At 57.5% G+C, this 15,517-nt stretch overlaps 1 protein-coding gene across 3 annotated transcripts; it reads left to right on the forward strand.

Moving 5' to 3' along the window:
- The first annotated feature begins 616 nt into the window (after positions 1-616).
- Positions 617-13,308, forward strand: SERPINF2 (serpin family F member 2). Of its 3 annotated transcripts, XM_019013450.2 has the most exons (11): positions 617-1,084; positions 1,194-1,252; positions 3,157-3,223; positions 3,340-3,378; positions 3,498-3,560; positions 3,873-4,074; positions 5,180-5,323; positions 5,470-5,673; positions 6,779-6,921; positions 10,631-10,835; positions 12,168-13,308. In XM_019013450.2, exons 2-11 carry the CDS (start codon positions 1,245-1,247, stop codon positions 12,578-12,580), a joined length of 1,488 nt encoding a protein of 495 aa, XP_018868995.1. In that variant the 5' UTR covers positions 617-1,084; positions 1,194-1,244; the 3' UTR covers positions 12,581-13,308. The 3 variants fall into 3 exon arrangements, with proteins under 3 accessions (XP_018868995.1, XP_004058283.2, XP_055223098.1); XM_004058235.3 differs by lacking the exon at positions 1,194-1,252 and having other exon boundaries at positions 619-1,084; XM_055367123.2 differs by lacking the exons at positions 617-1,084; positions 1,194-1,252 and adding an exon at positions 2,835-3,015.
- Positions 13,309-15,517: the final 2,209 nt, after the last annotated feature.

Consider the following 15,517-nt stretch of genomic DNA (forward strand, 5'->3'; position numbering starts at 1 on the left):
TGGGAAGGAGCCTGATGCAGGGAGTGAGGAGCAGGACAGTGAGGGTGGGAAGGAGCCTGATGCAGGGAGTGAGGAGCAGGACAGTGAGGGCGGGAGGCAGCCTGATGCAGGGAGTGAGGAGCAGGACAGTGAGGGTGGGAGGCGGCCTGATGCAGGGAGTGAGGAGCAGGACAGTGAGGGTGGGAGGCAGCTTGATGCAGGGAGTGAGGAGCAGGCGTGAGGGTGGGAGGCAGCTTGATGCAGGGAGTGAGGAGCAGGTGTGAGGGTGGGAGGCAGCCTGATCTTTGCATGGGCTGCCAGGCTGCTGGTTCATACAGCCCCAGGTCAGTTTCCAGAACCCTCGCTCTTGGGGTGGGGAAAGAGACATTGTTCCGGAGTGGCAGGACGGTGGGAGAGGTTGAGTCTCTCTCATCTCTCCTCCTTCACCCCCTGCCTTCCGGCCCAGTCTGAAGGCAGCCAACCCGATCCTGGGCTTGTAAGGTTGGGGGTGGGCTTCCTATCCCGGGCTCTCTGCACAGGCTCTTGTGGCTTCCCCTCTCCTCCCCTCCGGAGCGGGAGGCAGCTCTCTGGGAGAAGAAAGGACATTGGGAGTGAGAATCTGGATGTGCCTCAGCCCAGCTCTGTGTCCTTGGGCAGGTCACATGGCCTCTCTGAGCCTGGCTGAACCAGGGATAATCCACACCTCATGGGGTCTCTGGAAGGCTTAACACAGTGCTAGGTTCCTGTGCTTTCTGGATCCGCCCTCTTGGCTAGCCAGATCCAGTCTCTTCAACTCTCTCCTCCTGAACTTCCTCTTTCCAGGCTCGGGGGGGGGGGGTCCCAAATATAGGGGGTTCTGCGTGGCTGCCTCAGGGTTAGATGCCCTGGTGGGAAAGGGGCTTCTGGCTTCAAGATCAATGTTTAACCGGATGTGCAAGTCAATATTTACCAGAAGAGAAAGCAATCTGAACAGGGGTTGGCTGAGAGTAAAGGTTCTGGTGGGAGGGGAGGGGTGGGCTGGGCTGGCTGGAGCCTGGGCAGAGAGTGAGCAGCACCCAAGTGGGGCCAGAGGAACGTCGTGTGTGGCAGCAAGGAGCCCGCAGAGGTACGAGGGGAGGGGCGGCTCGGCCTGCTCCTTGGGCGGGAGAGGAGGAGGGAGCTGCCTCCCTGGCTGAGGGGTCTGGGATTTATTCAGGAGGCCTGTCACTCCCCAGCCTCTTCTGGGACTTGAAAAACTGGAGCCTGTTCTTGGCAAGAAGATTCTAATGCCCAGGTCGGAGTCGGGGCCCTGGCCAAGGGCTCTTGTGTGGGATGGGGGTGGGGCCGGGGGGACCAAAGGATCCTCCAGAAGGGTTGGCCCCGAGACGGGGGTGGGCTGGAAGTAGACTGAGACCTGCTCTGACTTATCCTCCTGACACCAACACCTGCCCTTCCCAGAGCCAGCCTGGGGCAGAGGCCTGTGATGCTCCTAAGTGCAGAGGTGGCTCTGGCCAGTCATTCACTGGGCTCTGCTGCTGGGTCAAAAGGCAGTTCTCTGGCCTCCTTGCCACCCCTGCTGAGACCTCAGGGCCTCACAGGTATGTCCAGCCTTGTGGGCAAGACCTGACCAGCCTGAGAAAGACGGGTTGGGGCCAGGCGTGGTGGCTCATGCCTGTCATCCCAGCACTTTGGGAGGCTGAGGCAGGTGGATCACCTGAGGTCAGGAGTTCGAGACCAGCCTGACCAACATGGAGAAACCCCGTCTCTACTAAAAATACAAAATTAGCCAGGCGTGGTGGCGCATGCCTGTAATCCCAGCTACTCAGGAGGCTGAGGCAGGAGAATCGCTTTAACCCAGGAGGTGGAGGTTGCAGTGAGCCGAGATCGTGCCATTGCACTCCAGCCTGCATGATAAGAATGAAACTCCGTCTCAAAAAAAAAAAAAAAAAGACAGGCTAAATGGATGCAGCAGGCTGGGTAGGAGCTCTGCGTTGGAGCTCTGCGGTGGAGGCTTCAGGGCAGGCTTCCCAGAAGAGGTGGCCTTGATCCAAGCTGACCCCAGCCATTGGGGGAGTGCCAAGCATTGTACTCAGGGTTTATAAAGATGGTCTTATTTTTTTGAGACAGAGTCTTGCTCTGTCGCCCAGGCTGGAGTGCAGTGGCATGATCTCGGCTCACTGCAACCTCCGCCTCCTGGGTTCAAGCAGTTCTCTGCCTCAGCCTCCCGAGTAGCTGGGATTACAGGGGCCCACCACCACACCTGGCTAATTTTTGTATTTTTAGTAGAGATGGGGTTTCACCATGTTGGCCAGGCTGGTCTTGAACTCCCGACCTCAGGCGATCCACCTGCCCCCGGCCTCCCAAAGTGCTGGGATGACAGGCGTGAGACACCGTGCCTGGCCACAAAGATGGTCTGATGCCGGGTGCAGTGGCTCACGCCTGTCATCCCAGCACCTTGGGAGGCCAAGGCAGGCGGATCGCCTGAGGTCGGGAGTTCGAGACCAGCCTGACTAACACAGAGAAACCCCGTTTCTACTAAGAAATACAGAATTAGCCAGGCATGGTGGCACATGCCTGTAATCCCAGCTATTCGGGAGGCTGAAGCGGGAGAATCGCTTGAACCTGGGAGGCGGAGGTTGCGGTGAGCCGAGATCGTGCCACTGCACTCCAGCCTGGTCAACGAGAGCGAAACTCCGTCTCAAAAAATAAACAACAAAAAATCCCAAAAAGACGGTCTTATTTTGGTCCTCACCATGCATGTGAGAGGAGTGAGGGACTTGTGCCACCGTTTTACAAGGTAAGGCCAAGCCTGGCAGAGTTACGGGAAATGCCAAGGTCCTTTGGCAAGAGGCAGCCTGGATTCAGACACAGATCTGATTCACAGCGCAGGGCCTTGTAGAATGAGAACGTTTTTGTTTTGGTATTTCCCTCCTATTCACCAAAACACCCTCAGTGCATGAAATGCATGAAATATGAAACACCAGAAACTAAAAAGGGGGAGAAGCCAGGACGGATGTCCCAGCTGCAGGAGTGGGAGCCGCTGCTCGTGTGTTTGGGGTCTGTTCTGATTCTGGAGCCTGCTTCTTCCCCTTGGCAATCATGACCCAGGACTTGGCGGTATCTGTGATCGCGTGGGTAGGATTCCCTGGCGGGCGTGGGGATGTGAGATGGGAACAGAGCTTTCTGTCCCTGCCACAGGAACATGGCGCTGCTCTGGGGGCTCCTGGTGCTCAGCTGGTCCTGCCTGCAAGGCCCCTGCTCCGTGGTGAGGCTGGGCTGAAGTCAAGGTGGGGTGGGGTGGAGGGGGAAGAAGAGGGGCGTTGGCATGGAGGGAGGGCTTGGCTCCGAGGGGACGTCCTATCCTCATCCCTTTCTCCACAGTTCTCCCCTGTGAGCGCCATGGAGCCCTTGGGCCGGCAGGTACTGGGGAGTGAGGAGCCTGTGACGGGGGGAAGGTCACGGGCGTCTCACCGGTGGCTTGGGCAGGGTGGGGGGCCTGTGGGAAGGGTCGGTCTCCAACTGCTTGCTCCTTTCCGCAGCTAACTAGCGGGCCGAACCAGGAGCAGGTGCCCCCACTTACCCTCCTCAAGTTGGGCAACCAGGTACAACCAGGTGGGGCTGGGGAAGAGTGGGCGGGGCTAGAGGGAGGAGGGCCCATCGACAGGGGGCGGGGGGCGGGGGCGCGTGCTGAGGCTGAGGCTCTGGAGTCCAGAGGCCAGAAGGGAGAGAGGGTGGGGAGGACCGAAGGTGGGTGCCAGGCCCCAGAATGCCAGTGCCCTCCGTCTGACGCTCCCTCTTCCCTGGGGCTGGGACAAGGCCCTGCTGTCCTCAGGCACAGGGGCTGTGACAAGGCCTTCAACACAGAACCTGGAGCTGACCCCTTGACCTCCCTGACCCCTGATCTGTCCCTGCAGGAGCCTGGTGGCCAGACTGCCCTGAAGAGTCCCCCAGGAATCTGCAGCAGAGACCCCACCCCAGAGCAGACCCGCAGGCTGGCCCGGGCCATGATGGCCTTCACTGCCGACCTGTTCTCCCTGGTGGCTCAAACGTCCACCTGCCCCAACCTCATCCTGTCACCCCTGAGTGTGGCCCTGGCGCTGTCTCACCTGGCACTAGGTACCCTGGCACCACTTGTCCAGACCAAGAGAGCTGGGAGGCCAGTAGGAACTCAGTACTCCAGTGGTTCTCCGCGGGCGGTTCCTCCACCAGGGTCACGTGGCTGTTTGGTAAAAATGCAGATTCCTAGGCCAGGGCGGTGGCTCACGCCTGTAATCCCAGCACTTTGGGAGGCTGAGGCAGGTGGATCACGAGGTCAGGAGTTCAAGACCAGCCTGGCCAACATGGTGAAACTGTCTCTACTAAAAATACAAAAAAATTAGCTGTGCGTGGTGGTGCGCACCTGTAATTCCAGCTACTCAGGAGGCTGAGGCAGAGAATTGTTTGAACCTGGGAGTCGGAGGTTACAGTGAGCCGAGATGGCGCCACTGCACTCCAGCCTGGGCGACAGAGCAAGATTCCGTCTCAAACAACAACAAATGCAGATTCCTGGGCCCCCACCCATCTGTCTGTGTGAATCAGATCTCAGGGACTGGGCCGGGGAATCTGCTTATTTACAAGTCCTCCTGGTGATTTTTTTTTTTTTTTTTTGAGACAGAGTCTTGCTCTGTCACCCAGCCTAGAGTGCAGTGGTGTGATCTCAGCTCACTGCAACCTCTGTCTCCCGGGTTCAAGCAATTCTCCTGCCTCAGCCTCCCAAATAGCTGGGATCACAGGCACCAGCCACCATGCACAGCTGATTTTTGTATTTTTAGTAGAGACAGGGTTTCACCATGTTGGCCGGGGTGGTCTCGAACTCTCGACCGAAGGTGATCAACCTGCCTCAGCCTCCCAAAGTGCTGGGATTACAGGCGTGAGCCACCGCGCCCGGCCCCTCCTGGTGATTCTTATGCAAGAGTTTGCTAGCTACACTCTTTCCCACTGGGCTGGAGGGTCGCACTGTGGGAAACGGAAGCCCAGAGAGGGAAGGTCACTTGCGGGGGGTGAGGTCACCCAGCCTGTCAGCCACAGGGGTGAGAGTCACGCAGAACAGATCCGTGGCTGTGGAAGGACGGCGTGTGGTCCCGTGGACGTGCTCGTCACGGGTATCCAGGAGGGACTGGAGTGGGCAGTGGGGGTGAGAAAGGACCCGCAGCCGGGCCTCAGCCTGTGCGGTGCCCTCCAGGTGCTCAGAACCACACGTTGCAGAGGCTGCAACAGGTGCTGCACGCAGGCTCAGGGCCCTGCCTCCCCCATCTGCTGAGCCGCCTCTGCCAGGACCTGGGCCCCGGCGCGTTCCGACTGGCTGCCAGGATGTACCTGCAGAAAGGTAGGCGCTGATGGCAGGGAGCTCCCTCAGTCCTGCCCTGGGTGGAGGAGGGTGAGAGCGAGGGCCTGGGCCTCTGGTAGCGAGTAGGGGCGTGTCTGGCTGTGGAGCCTGGAGCCCCAGGAACAGCTTGTGCTGCCTCCGTGCAGGATTTCCCATCAAAGAAGATTTCCTGGAACAATCCGAACAGCTATTTGGGGCAAAGCCCGTGAGCCTGACGGGAAAGCAGGAAGATGACCTGGCAAACATCAACCAATGGGTGAAGGAGGCCACGGAGGGGAAGATTCAGGAATTCCTCTCTGGGCTGCCGGAAGACACCGTGTTGCTTCTCCTCAACGCCATCCACTTCCAGGGTGCGCTCCTCCTCCTCTCAGATCCCCCACCCTGTAGGCTGAGCTGGGACGTGCAGGCCTTTTTGTTTTTTTGAGACAAGTCTCGCTCTGTCACCCAGGGTGGAGCGCAGTGGCGCGATCTCGTCTCCCTGCAACCTCCGCCTCCCGGGTTGAAGCGATTCTCCCGGCTCAGCCTCCCCAGTAGCTGGGATTACAGGCATCTGCCACCACGCCCAGCTAATTTTTGTATTTTAGTAGAGACAGGGTTTCACCATGTTGGCCAGGCTGGCCTTGAACTCCTGACCTCAGGTGATCCGCCCACCTCGGCCTCCCAAAGTGCTGGGATTACAGGCGTGAGCCACCGCGCCTGGCCATGCAGGCTTTGTTCTGAGGGTCTCCTTTCTTCCTCAGGAGGCTGTCTGGGTGTGGTGGGGATGGGTGCCCAGGAGCCAGATGAGTTGTTCTAGAGAGAATACCCTGGGAACAAATGGTCTGAAAAGATCCAGGAGGGGCTGGGCGCGGTGGCTCACGCCTGTAATCCCAGCACTTTGGGAGGCCGAGGCGGGCAGATCACGAGGTGAGGAGATGGAGACCATCCTGGCTAACACAGTGAAACCCCCGTCTCTGCTAAAAAATACAAAAAATTAGCTGGGCGTAGCGGTGGGCACCTGTAGTCCCAGCTACTCGGGAGGCTGAGGCAGGAGAATGGCATGAACCCGGGAGGCAGCGGAGCTTGCAGTGAGTGGAGGTCGTGCCACTGCACTCCAGCCTGGGCGACAGAGCGAGACTCTGTCTTAAAAAAAAAAAAAAAAAGATCCAGAAGGAGGTTCCTAGGAGAATTGCAGGGGTTGGGGAAAACACAAGCCCAGATTTCAAAAATGCTATGGGAAAGAGACCTGAGATCAATTGCATGCCAGCTAGCATTCCCTGGGGCCTCCACCGCTCTCTCATCCTTGAATGGATTCTGGCTGGGATGGGCAACGGGCTGGGGGTGCAGAGCCCAAGCTGGTCCCCATCGACGTGACCCCTGCCCTCTGCCCCAAGCTGGTCCCCGTCGACGTGACCCCTGCCCTCTGCCCCAAGCTGGTCCCCGTCGACGTGACCCCTGCCCTCTGCTGGGTTTCAGGTTTCTGGAGGAACAAGTTTGACCCGAGCCTCACCCAGAGAGAGTCCTTCCACCTGGACGAGCAGTTCACGGTGCCCGTGGAAATGATGCAGGCCCGCACATACCCGCTGCGCTGGTTCTTGCTGGAGCAGCCTGAGATCCAGGTCACCCTTGGTTGTCCAGCAGGCTGGGCCTGAGGCTGGGAGGTGGGGAAGGGAGTGAACAGGCTGTGGAGCAGGCACAGGGATGGGTGGAGGCTGTCTCGCCTTCCTTGCCTCCATGTCCCCTAGGCAGGCATCTGCAAAAGGTCCCATGATCCCCCATCCTACCTGGCAGGAGGACTGAGGCTCCAGGCTCTTTGAGGTTCAGTAATTCAATGAAAATATATTGGGCATTTGCTGTGTTCCAGATACTGTTCTAAACACTAGGGTTTTTGTGGAGCATGAGGGAGGCCAGGTCTCTGCCCTTAGGAAGGAGGATACACAGTGCAACAGTGAATGGACATCAACACAGGAATTCCAGATGGTGGGAAGCACTGCGGAGGGAAAGCTGAAAAAGAAGGTGATTTTGGCCGGGCGTGGTGGCTCACGCCTGTAATCCCAGCACTTTGGGAGGCCCAGGCAGGTGGATCATAAGGTCAGGAGTTCGAGACCAGCCTGGCCAAGATTTGAAACCCCGTTTCTACTAAAAATACAAAAATTAGCCAGGCGTGGTGGCAGGTGCCTGTAATCCCAGCTACTCCAGAGGCTGAGGCAGGAGAATCACTTGAACCCAGGAGGGAAAGGTTGCAGTGAGCCGTGATTTTGAGGTCAGGAGTTCGAGACCAGCCTGACCAACATAGCAAAGCCCCGTCTCTACTAAAAATACAAAAATTAGCCAGCCATGGTGGCGGGCGCCTGTAATCCCAGATACTCTGGAGGCTGAGGCAGGAGAATCACTTGAACCCGGGAGACGGAGGCTGCAGTGGGCTGAGATCACACCACTGCACTCCAGCCTGGGAGACAGATTGAGACTCAGACTCAGAAAAAACAAAGGCTCGCCTTGAACTCCTGACCTCAGGTCATCTGCCCACCTCGGCCTCCCTAAGTGCTGGGATTACGGGCATGAGCCACCAGGCCTGGTCTTATTTAGGCATTTTAGAGTGGTAAGGGAGAATTCTGTGAGGAGGGGGCATTGAATTGAGACTCAGGTGACCATTGTTGATAAGGGTTTATTACAAGGGCCCATGGACTTTGGGGCAGCACAGGGACCACCCCACGGCCATGTAGCCACTCAGGGTCTCTGCAGCCCCCAGCCTGGGAGATTCCACGGGGCGCTCACACAGTGCTCCTTAGAAAGGAGGATCTGATTGGATTGGATTTCTCAGCATCTTGCGTGGAACATTCTGATTGGATAAACTTCTTCTTTTTTTTTTTGAGACAGAGTCTTGCTCTGTCACCCAGGCTGGAGTGCAGTGGCACGATCTCGGCTCACTGCAGCCTCTGCCTCTTGGGTTCAAGCCACTCTCCTGCCTCAGCCTCTCGAGTAGCTGGGACTACAGGCATGCACCACCACGCCTGGCTAATTTTGTTCGTTTGTTTGTTTGTTTTTGAGATGGAGTTTCTCTCTATCGCCCAGACTGGAGTGCAGTGGTGCGATCTCGGTTCACTGCAATCTCCGCCTCCCGGGTTCAAGGGATTCTCCTGCCTCAGCCTCCCGAGTAGCTTGGATTACAGGCGCCTGCCACCATGCCCAGCTAATTTTTGTATTTTTAGTAGAGATGGGGTTTCACCATGTTGGCCAGGCTGATCTCAAACTCCTGACCTCAAGTGATCCGTCCGCCTTGGCCTCCCAAAGTGCTGGTATTACAGGCACGAGCCACTGCGCCCAGCTCTGATTGGATAAAATTCTGTGCCAGCCTGTCTCAGGTGTGGCCTCTCTTGCTTCTAGCCTAAATGTGGTCCCCTTGGCCTGGGTATTGATCCCCGGGCCAGACAGCTGTGGCTGAGATGGCTGTATTTGTTAGCTTCCCAAGGCAAGTGTGACACAGAGCACAGCCACTTCTGCAGGGAGGAGCCAGAAGCCACTTGGGTAGCCCTCCTGGGAGGCGGCTGTGGGCGAGGCTGGCCCGGGAACGCGTCCTGGCTTCCCTGCAGCTCATTCTGAAAGGCCAGTCTGATCCACCTCCCCGAGGCTCCCCTTTCCTGCTTCCCCTTCCCTCCAGGCTGTGTCCTGCGCACTCTTCCTTCAGCCTTTGTCTCCTTTCCTTAGGCCCCCTCAGCCTTTCTTGTCCTCAGGCCCTCTAGAGACAGGCCCAAACAGCCAGAACCCGGGGCTTATCCTCCCATGGGCAGGGGTTCTCCACACGGGCACTCTGCCTGGAACCCAAGGAGTCACAGCTGCAGGAGGCCCTCGAACCCTGTGGTGTCCACACTGCCTTTGCTGCAGAATCCCTTCAAATCAAATCTTAATGGCCGGGCACAGTGGCTCACACCTGTAATCCCAGCACTGTGGGAGGCCGAGGCAGGTGGATCACCTGAGGTCTGGAGTTTGAGACCAGCCTGGCCAACATGGTGAAACCCCATCTCTACTAAAAATACATCAATTGGCCAGGTGAGATGGTGAGAGCCTGTAGTCCCAGCTACTCAGGAGGCTGAGGCAGGAGAATCACTTGAACCTGGGTGGCAGAGGTTGCAGTGAGCCAAGATCATGCCACTGCACTCCAGCCTGGACAATAAGAGTGAAACTCTGTCTCAGAAAAAAAAAAAAAAAAAAGAAGCTGGGCGTGGTTTACAGGCTCATGCCTGTAATCCCAGCACTTTGGGAGGCCAAGGCAGGTGGATCACGAGGTCAGGAGATCGAGACCATCCTGGCTAACACGGTGAAACCCTATCTCCTAAAAATACAAAAAATTAGCCAGGCGTAGTGGCGGGCACCTGTAATCCCAGCTACTTGGGAGGCTGAGGCAGAAGAATGGCGTGAATCCACGAGGCGGAGGTTGCGGTGAGCTGAGATTGCGCCACTGCACTCCAGCCTGGGCGACAGCGCGAGACTCCAACTCAAAAGAAAAGAAAAAAAAAGAAATCTTAAGCCAAATCACAATATATTTACACAGCTGGCAAAGTCACAAGAGGGAGGTGAGGGAGGGTGGGGAGGGCAGCACTCGGCAGTGGCTCACCCACAGAATCCAGCTGTGGTATGACAGCCAGTGACCGTGTCTGTGGTACATCTGGAGAAGCTGAGACAAAGACAGGCGATTCCTTACGCCGGGTCACACGGCCAGCTGGTAGCCGATGAAGAGAGAAAACCACCCAGGTAATGAGCACTGTCTGTGACAGTGGACACTGCTAGAATGTTTTTTTTTTTTTTTTTTTTTTGAGACGGATTTTTACTCCTGTCCCCCAGGCTGGAGTGCAGTGGCTTGATCTTGGCTCACGGCAACCTCTGCCTCCCGGGTTCAAGCAATTCTCCTGCCTCAGCCTCCCGAGTAGCTGCGATTACAAGCGCCCGTCACCACAGAAGCCCAGCTCATTTTTGTATTTTTAGTAGAGATGAGGTTTTGCCATGTTGGTCAGGCTGGTCTTGAACTCCTGACCTCAGGTGATCTGCCTGCCTTGGCCTCCCAAAGTGCTGGGATTACAGGCGTGAGCCCCCATGCCTGGCCACACTGCTAGAAACTTTAAAAGCATCTCATTCGGTTACGTGTCCGCCTGCAGTGGGACAGGTAGTATGACTCCACCCCACAGTGAGGAAGTGGAGGAGCAGTGGGGTCAGTCACACGCCTGGCAGGATGGCCAGGAGCCCCATTGTCTGCCTTAGGAGCACCTGCTGGCCCCGCCCCCACTTAGCTTCAGGGCTTTCTGTCCTCATGCTCTTCCCTTCCCTTTTCTGTAGGTGGCTCATTTCCCCTTTAAGAACAACATGAGCTTTGTGGTCCTTGTACCCACCCACTTTGAATGGAACGTGTCCCAGGTACTGGCCAACCTGAGTTGGGACACCCTGCACCCACCTTTGGTGTGGGAGAGGCCCACCAAGGTCCGGCTGCCTAAGCTGTATCTGAAACACCAAATGGACCTGGTGGCCACCCTCAGCCAGCTGGGTAAGGAGGAGGGTGCGGGCCAGTCCCCGAGGTCAGGCTGGGCAGGGCGGGTAAGGAGGAAGCGTCTGGCTGGCAGTGGAGCTGAGTCAGAGCTGTCCTGTGTCCTGCTCTTTTCCAGGGCTTCGGGAGCGGGGAGAGGGTTGAATATGAGCCCCCGGACCCTCTGTCCTAGAGCAAGTTGGGGTAGCCCAGGGAATGGGGCTCTGCTTTGCTGCCCAAGACCTCGCATTGCAAGGAGAGTCTGGGTAGAGAGCCTGGGATGGCATGTGAGCCTGGCTGGCTCCCCTGGAAGGGGAAGGAGGAGAAGCTGGGGTGTCACACTGTTAAAGAAATGCTGGGTGGAGTGGCTCATGCCTGTAATCCCAGCACGTTGGGAAGCTGAAGTGGGTGGATTGCTTGAGCCCGGGAGTCCGACACCAGCCTGTGCAACACAGTGAAACTCCGTCTCTACAAAAAATACAAAAATTAGCCAGGTGTGGTGCACGCTACTGGGGAGGTTGAGGTGGGAGGCCCTCTTGAACCCAGGTGGCTGAGGCTGCAGTGAGTCGTAATTGTGCCACTGCACTCCAGCCTCAGCAACAGAACTAAGACCTTGTCTCAAAAATAAAAATAAAGGCCAGGCATGGTGGCTCACGCCTGTAATCCTAGCACTTTGGGAGGCCAAAGAGGGTGGATCACCTGAGGTCATGAGTTCGAGACCAGCCTGGCCAACTTGGCAAAACTCGTCTCCACTAAAAATACAAAAATTAGCCGGGCGTGGTGGCGCATGCCCATAATCCCAGCTACTTGGGAGGCTGAGGCAGGAGAATTGCTTGAACCTGGGAGGAGGAGGTTGCAGTGAGCCGAGATCACGCTACTGTACTCCAGCCTGGATGACAGAGTGAGACTCCATCTCAAAAAAAAAATTATAATAACTAAAATAAATAAATAAAGCATCTATCCTTCAGCCATTTGCTAAGCAGCTGCTGTATTCCAGGCACTGTACCAGGCACCGGGAGCCCACCATGTACAAACAGCTGAGTCTAATGGGGTGGGCAGACAAGCAATCACATACTTACTACAGCATAAGCGATAAGACAGAGAGGGCTTCTCTCCAGCTCACCTGGGAGAACACCGAAAATGTACCTTGGTTGGACTTTAGAGCTGGGGATCAGGGAAGGCTTCCTGGAGGCGGTGGTGTTTAAGCTGAGTCTTGGAAACCGGATAGGAATGAAGCAGGTATCTGTGAGTTCAAGCTGTTCCCTGGCCAGGATCTCAGACACCCTCCCAAGCAGCTCCAGGAGCCTGTGGGATCAAGGGCAGCTCTGACCAGCCATCTCTGGCCCTGGGCAGGCCTGCAGGAGTTGTTCCAGGCCCCAGACCTGCGTGGGATCTCCGAGCAGAGCCTGGTGGTGTCCGGCGTGCAGCATCAGTCCACCCTGGAGCTCAGCGAGGTCGGCGTGGAGGCGGCGGCGGCCACCAGCATTGCCATGTCCCGCATGTCCCTGTCCTCCTTCAGCGTGAACCGCCCCTTCCTCTTCTTCATCTTCGAGGACACCACAGGCCTTCCCCTCTTCGTGGGCAGCGTGAGGAACCCCAACCCCAGTGCACCGCGGGAGCTCAAGGAACAGCAGGATTCCCCAGGCAACAAGGACTTCCTCCAGAGCCTGAAAGGCTTCCCCCGCGGAGACAAGCTTTTCGGCCCTGACTTAAAACTTGTGCCCCCCATGGAGGAGGATTACCCCCAGTTTGGCAGCCCCAAGTGAGGGGCCATGGCTGTGGCATCCAGAGTCCCTGCCTGGACCAGCCTCTCCACTCATGTGACTCTTTCCAACCTGCTTTGTGGCACTGGGGCAGGGGCCGGGGGCAGTCTGAGAGAGGCCATTCTTTCCCAACACCTCTTGGGGAGTTTAGGGTTGGGGGGCGGCTGGGAGGAGGGCAGCCTTCGGGGAGCCAGGAGCCTGACCCTCATCTTTCTTCCAAACAGGCTCAGAGGGTGTCCTGCACCAGGGCCTGGGCAGGAGGGAGGTGCTTCTAGTTCTGCCAGGAGACAGGTTAGCTGCTCCCCACGTCAGCTGGGACACCCCAACTTTTGTTTACCAGAGAAAAAGGGAGGGGGAGAGGGCTGCCTTTGGACTTGTCCCGGGACACCTAGGCTAGGGCGGGGAGAGACGGGCCCTGGTGGTGGCTCGGGAGGCGAAGCGTTGTCCTCAGCCCCGCGTGGAACTCGTGTCTGGCACAGCCGGGCTGTGGCCTAACCTGCCGAGAGTCCATCAGCCTCCATCCTACCCCCTGTGCCTTGTCACCCCAGGCTTCCCACGGCTCCTCGAGATCCCAACACTGCCAGCATTTCCCTTCCTTCCTCTCTCCTGTCTCCCTCCTCTGCCCGGGAGCTCAGGAACCGAGGCAGGGAAGGATCCCATGAGCTCCTTAAGGCTCTTTTGTAAGGTTTTTGTAGTGATTTTTATGCCACCTGAATAAAGAATGAATGGGCCTGGCTGGTTTGATGTCACCGTTCTGGGCATGGGTGGGGACAAGCGAGGATGGTGGGGAAGACAGGGAGGCGGCCGCAGGGTGGACTGTGCTGAGGAACCCTGGGCCCAGCAGGGGTGGCAGCCCGCGCAGTGCCACGTTTGGCCTCTGGCCGCTCGCCAGGCATCCTCCACCCCGTGGTCCCCTCTGACCTCGCCAGCCCTCCCCCGGGACACCTCCACGCCAGCCTGGCTCTGCTCCTGGCTTCTTCTTCCCTCTATGCCTCAAGCAGCCGGCAACAGGGCGGCTCAGAACAGTGCCAGCCTCCTGGTTTGGGAGAAGAACTGGCAATTAGGGAGTTTGTGGAGCTTCTAATTACACACCAGCCCCTCTGCCAGGAGCTGGCGCCCGCCAGCCGGGGGCAGGCTGCCGGGAGTACCCAGCTCCAGCTGGAGACAGTCAGTGCCTGAGGATTTGGGGGAAGCAGGTGGGGAAACCTTGGCACAGGGCTGACACCTTCCTCTGTGCCAGAGCCCAGGAGCTGGGGCAGCGTGGGTGACCATGTGGGTGGGCACGCTTCCCTGCTGGGGGTGCAGGGGGTCCACGGGGCAGCGGCCACCTGGAGCCCTAATGTGCAGCGGTTAAGAGCAAGCCCCTGGAAGTCAGAGAGGCCTGGCATGGAGTCTTGCTTCTTGCAAACGAGCAGCGTGGAGAGAGAGATAGTAAATCAACAAAGAGAAATACATGGTCTGTCCGAGGATGAGCTGCCGGAGAGCAATGGTGAAAGTGAAGTGGGGAAGGGGGCGGGGCTGGGAGGAAAAGCCTTGTGAGAAGGTGACACGAGAGCACGGCCTTGAAGGGGATGAAGGAGGGCACTATGGAGGTCCCGGCGAAGCGTGGCCTGGCTGAGGAACGGCATGTGCAGAGGTCCTGCCGAGGAGCTCAAGACAAGTAGGGGACGGTGGGGCTGGAGTGGAGAGAGTGAGCGGGAGGAGGAGGAGGAGTCAGAGAGGAGCTCAGGACAGATCCTTTAGGCTCTAGGGACACGATAAACACAGTGTTTTTTGTCTTGTCAAGTGTGTCCTTTTTATTTTTTTGAAAGAGTCTCACTCTGTAGCCCAGGCTGGAGTGCAGCGGTGCGACCTCAGCTCACTGCAACCTCTGCCTCCCGGGTCCAAGCAATTCTCCTGCCTCAGCCTCCCGAGTAGCTGGGATTACAGGCACCCGCCACCATGCCTGGATAATTTTTGTATTTTAGTAGAAACCAGGTTTTGCCATGTTGGTCAGGCTGGTCTCGAACTCCTGACCTCAGGTGATCCACCCGCCTTGGCCTCCCAGAGTGGTGTGAGCCACTATGCCCTGCAGCACTTGTCAAGTCTTTCTCAGCGTTCCCCTCCTCTCCACTGCAGCTCCCAGTGCCCCAGCCTGGGCCTCGTCTTCACTTCCTGGGATCCCTGACATTGCCTGCTAGGCTCTCCCTGTCTCTGGTCTGGTTGCCTTCACTGTAACCTCCACCCAGCAGGTACCTCTTCAGCACCTCCCATGAACCCAGCAGAACACCAAGCCCTGGGGATGCAGCAACGAACAGGCAGACGCTGCACTCCAGCCTGGGCGACAGAGCAAGACTCCGCCCGAAAAAAAAAAAAAGGACCAGGCCAGGCGCGGTGGCTCACGCCTGTAATCCTAGCACTTTGGGAGGCCGAGGCGGGTGGATCATGAGGTCAGGAGTTCAAGACCAGCCTGGCCAAAATGGTGAAACCCTGTCCCTACTGAAAAATACAAAAATTAGCTGGGTGCAGTGGCGGGCGCCTGTAGTCTCAGCTACTCAGGAGGCTAAGGCAGGATAATTGCTTGAACCCAGGAGACAGAGGTTGCAGTGAACCGAGATCGCGCCACTGCACTCCAGCCTGGGCGACAGAGCAAGACTCTGCCTCAAAAAAAAGAATAAAAATTAAAAAAAGGACCAGATACAGAAAACAGAAGGAGATGTACTATGAAGGAAATTGGAGAGCTTTTGGGATAGTGAGTAACTCAGGGTGGCCTTTCCCAGGGGACATTTAGCTGAGAGATAGACGGTATGTTTCTGACCGTTCAGAAACAGGGGAACAGGCAGCAGCCCGGGCAAAGGCCTTTGGGGCAGGAAAGGGCTTGGATCACTGGAGAAGCAGAAAGATGGCCAGTGTGACCAGAGTGTGACAAAGTCAGAGAAAACCAGGAAGATGGAGCTGGAG

This window comes from Gorilla gorilla, chromosome 19 (genome assembly GCF_029281585.2).
Source record: "Gorilla gorilla gorilla isolate KB3781 chromosome 19, NHGRI_mGorGor1-v2.1_pri, whole genome shotgun sequence".
NCBI classification, from domain to species: Eukaryota; Metazoa; Chordata; class Mammalia; order Primates; family Hominidae; genus Gorilla; species Gorilla gorilla.

Bases quoted from the DNA above. Each gene is read 5' to 3' on its own strand.
- SERPINF2 (XM_004058235.3), top strand. From the start codon at position 897: ATGTTTAACCGGATGTGCAAGTCAATATTTACCAGAAGAGAAAGCAAT. The intron at 3,561-3,872 runs GTACAACCAGGT...CTGTCCCTGCAG, and splicing joins TCCTCAAGTTGGGCAACCAG to GAGCCTGGTGGCCAGACTGC. The intron at 5,324-5,469 runs GTAGGCGCTGAT...GCCTCCGTGCAG, and splicing joins CAGGATGTACCTGCAGAAAG to GATTTCCCATCAAAGAAGAT.